Raw genomic sequence first — 4,265 nt, 5'->3', positions numbered from 1 at the left:
ATCTTTTTCGAAGATTATTTCATCCCTTACAGCCCTCTCCATCCTCTCATAAGCATCGGTTATCTGTATTTCTTTCAATACTCCTTCATCACGGATATACTTCGTGGGATCCTTGAAAAACTCCTTCAGCAAAACACTCCGATTGGTGCCCACAACGCCCCTGCCGCCCAATTCCATCGTAAGAAAATCATTCAGCTTCTTTTCCTTGACGCGGACTCCTCCTTTAAACAGTACATCTTCGATATTAGTGGAAAAGGTAAATTTCATTTCTTGCGCTCGTCTTACCCTTTCTTCTGCCTTCCGCCACGCTTCTCTCAGTACCTGAGTGAGGGCTGCGTTTAGTTTTCCCCTTGCAAGTGGAGTGACTGTATCCTTTCCCTCATAGTCCCTCCATTGCTCGAGCGAGACCACACCCTCGTGATGAAGCTTAGTAATGGCCTCCAATAGAATTTTCATCTCATCCAACTCCCTTTCCATCTCTTGGTACTCTGTTAAATTAAAAATAATTCTAAGAAGCCGCTGGTCTTGCACGTAAGCATCCGGCTCCTGAACAAACGCCTCCATAATGACGTTCCCTTTTCTTTCCACAACCCACTCATCGCCCAAGTTGCTCCGGAGGAAATCGTTCAGCTTCATGTCTGTGCTGTTATTGCTTCCACCCAGCAGAATGTCCTCAACGCTGCTGCTCATGGTCCACTGCGGCCACACTTTACTCCCCGCCACATGTCGAGCTGCAGCGTCTGAACCATCGCCGGAGATGCCACGGCGAGGCGCCATCACAACACCCGTGCGGTGAAGCATCCCACTCGCACCGCCCAACTGCGGCCAGCAGGTGCCGCTGGCTCCAAACGACATCCGCGACTGTCTCGTCCCGCAGTCCCACTGGCGTTGGGCGTGGCACTCGCACGGCTCGGTGGTCGGTGCGCCACGCAGCCGCACTGCAACGCCTGTCGGTGAAACAGTCAAGACCCACCGCCTCCGCAGCAACACAACTTGCAATCGGCCACAACACCGCAACATTATCGCCCTTTTATATTTTATTTTATTTTATTCACGTTGTCTGTCCGTTTGCCCTATCACTAACACTAGTAATGAGTGCACCTTCACAAAAGGGAAGGAACAAAGAGAAAAGGAGGCACGATCCCACCGTCCCGCCGCAGGCCAACACTCTCCTCCACCGCCATTGCCGCGCAGGAGACCGCAGTCACATCGCAGAGTCAGCACCACAGTGTGCACCACACCATCGTGCAGTGAACGATGGGCGAGACGCAGCCATGCATCGCCCCGCTCCATTTTCCCACCACTCAAGTCTTGCGTGCCCGCACAAAGCAGCAAAAAGAATCAGAGTGCACACAAACCCAATCAACACCCTCACTTGCTGAAGCACATTGTTCGCATGGAGTGACAACATTTGAGGACACACCAGCAGTAGCAGGCTGCATGGAATGTCCCTGACAACCCTGCGAAGAGACACAACAACTCTGCGGAGTCAAAGTGGCAGCCCCTCGGTGTTGCCTGCAGTTCAAATGGCAGGAATAATCCCACGCACGCATATTTCCGGATCCCGCGCTGTTTGAGTGCACATCAACAGAACAAGTAAAAAAAATACGTGCGCACAAGACGACGTTTAAATAATTAAACTCTTCAGCCTGCTTTGTTCGATGGTGTTGGCGGGCAATCCCGTACAATCCAATCAAAGTGACACTCCGGACAGAATGGCTTCAGTTAATAAATAAAAATAATTGCGTCAATGCAAAAAAGCAACGGAAGGTTGGCGCATGCGATTGACAGTGACAACTGAGGCGCCGAGGAGCACTTCGGTGTACAACTGGCCGTCCGGCTGAGAGGACAAATAAAATAAAAGAGCAAAAAACCCTCTCGTTCAATGTTTTCTAACAGCAACGAGAGAAAACGAAAAATAAAAGATACAACAACAAAAAAAAGTGTAGAAAATTTCCCTCTCGTCGTAGCCCCCATTTACCTCAAAGTTGGGGGTTGTTGAAGTGTAAGACATCATTCAAAACTGAGGAAAAAATTACATCTGAGACGTTTGCGTGATGAGCATCCGGAATACTCTTGACGACAGTGAGGGAAGGGCAGACGCCTGAGTTCCCCCCACATTTGGCCTGACAAAAAAAAAATCCCGCAAACATGCATTTGTATGGCTGCAGTGAAGCTTTGCCTTGACAAATCAACAACAGTATCAACAAAGGGAATAATAAGCTGGAAAAATCCAGGCGATTGCAAGGGCAAGGCATCTTCCCATTGGAATTATTGTACATCCTAAGGAAGAGCACCTGACAAGATAAAGAATAAGACCATAAAATCATTCTGCGACCACACAGACAGACACACACACCCACACAATCATATCCCTCTCCCCCGTTCAGTTTTATCACACCAGACACAAATAGGCCCAAAACACTCCATCACCCAAGAAACGGATGCAGAAACAAATAAAAACATAAAATTGGCAATAAATAAATTAAAAAATACTGCCCCCCACTGCAACAGTTTTGCTCACAAAAGTTAGTCAATGCACAACTGCACATCAAGTTTCTGTCCCCATAGCTTCCATCGATGCGGCCAACTGAAGGCCAAACTTTTCGGTGTATGAATGGCTCGAAGGGAATGCAGCAGTTTTCCGGGCGTATGGCATGTCCCAATCATCTGATGTGACACACTTTGCCGTGTGCGGGGCATTCTTGAGAAAGTTGTTCGTTGTGCTCTCTTCACCCTCCTCTATGGATGCAATTCCGGTACGAATGGAAATAAGTGCATCGGCCAAACGATCCAACTCCCGCTTTGACTCTGACTCTGTGGGTTCAGTCATGAGTGTTCCCGCAACAGGAAATGCCAGGGTAGGTGAGTGAAGGCCATAATCCATGAGTCGTTTCGCCACATCTTCTGCCTCAATTTGTGCTGTTTTTTAAGGGCCTTAAATCTATGATGAACTCGTGAGCGCAGAAATTGTTTTCCCCCAGAAAGAGAACCGGGCAGTGGCCGTCAGGACGCTTCTTTAGATAGTTGGCATTTAAAATCGCATACTCCGTGCATGTCTTGAGACCCCGTGAACCAAGCATCCACAGTAATAAATAAGAAACTGGAAGAATAGACGCCGATCCGTATGCTGCTTGAGAGACTTGACCAAAAGGCTGGGAACCACCAACATTTTGAATAAAAACAGAATCTGGCAAGAATGAGGCCAGGTGCTGACGAACAGCAATAGGACCCATGCCTGGCCCACCACCACCACAAGGAATTGAAAACGTTTTGTGGAGATTAATCTGGCACACATCGCCCCCAATACATCCAGGTGCCGTGTAACCCACCATGGCATTCATCTTTGCACCATCAATATAACATTGCCCTCCATCGTAGTGCACCATCGAAGTAATGGCCAAGATTTCCCTGTCAAACAAACCGTACGTACTCGGATACGTTATCATAATGCACGAGAGATTCTTTGTATGCTTTTGGCAGGAATTTTCCAAATACTTCATGTCAATCCTTCCATCCGCCAAGCACTTTATCTTTACAATCATCATCCCTGCCAAGAGAACCGAAGCAAAATTTGTGCCATGAGCACTTTCCGGAATCAAGCAAACATTGCGATGGCTCTCTTTTTTGAATTATGATACGAGCGGATCACACGAAGACCAGCAATATTCACCCCGAGCACCACTATTTGGCTGAAGTGACACGGCATCTAAAGCGGTAATATCCCTTATTTTCTCCTCCAGATCCAAACACAACGCACTATGTCCCCGCGTTTGCTCCTTCGGTGCAATAGAGTGAAGGTTGGTAAATTCTGGCCACGACAAGGACAGAGTGGCGGCAGCTGGACTAAGTTTCACGGTACAAGAACCCAAGGGCACACAACCATGCGTGAGACCATAATCTTTTCTATGAAGACGGTGAATGTACCGCATAAGCTCACTCTCACTTTTGTACTTTTGAAGGATTGAACGCCCAAGAAAGACATGTTTTCGTAACATTTGCAAAGGCATTGCTCTCTTTTGTTCTGCGAGTTTTGAAAGGACACCTATCACAGGAAGTTGTAGCCCTGCTGCCTCCAAGAGAGACACTACATGGCCCTCGGTACTGGCCTCATCCACCGATATAGAGACGGTGCCGTGACTATAATCAACAAAAATATTAATGCCTTTTGCCACGCAGCATGCCACGTAGTCTACAAACGTTATACCTTTTAAATTTACGGTGATGGTATCAAAAAATGCACCATTGAGCACTGTATGCCCTGC

General features: G+C 47.7%; 1 protein-coding gene and 1 pseudogene across 1 annotated transcript, besides 2 other annotated features; both read right to left on the bottom strand.

Moving 5' to 3' along the window:
• On the bottom strand, positions 1-855 carry Tc00.1047053506169.21 (retrotransposon hot spot (RHS) protein, putative; the record flags this gene model as incomplete). Its single annotated transcript, XM_798201.1, has 1 exon — positions 1-855. A coding segment is annotated over one exon (855 nt), but the record flags the coding sequence as incomplete, so codon positions are not given.
• Positions 1-4,265: a sequence feature (areas not merged during assembly with more than two copies in the genome that could not be assigned to a particular haplotype).
• Positions 1,029-1,052: a sequence feature (AT_rich).
• Positions 2,520-4,265, bottom strand: Tc00.1047053506169.10 (annotated as a pseudogene; the record flags this gene model as incomplete).

This window comes from Trypanosoma cruzi, genomic scaffold (assembly GCF_000209065.1).
Source record: "Trypanosoma cruzi strain CL Brener 1047053516295 genomic scaffold, whole genome shotgun sequence".
NCBI classification, from domain to species: domain Eukaryota; phylum Euglenozoa; class Kinetoplastea; order Trypanosomatida; family Trypanosomatidae; genus Trypanosoma; species Trypanosoma cruzi.
The sequence above is the reverse complement of the archived record's forward strand: the minus strand, read 5'-3'. Positions and strand labels throughout refer to the sequence as shown.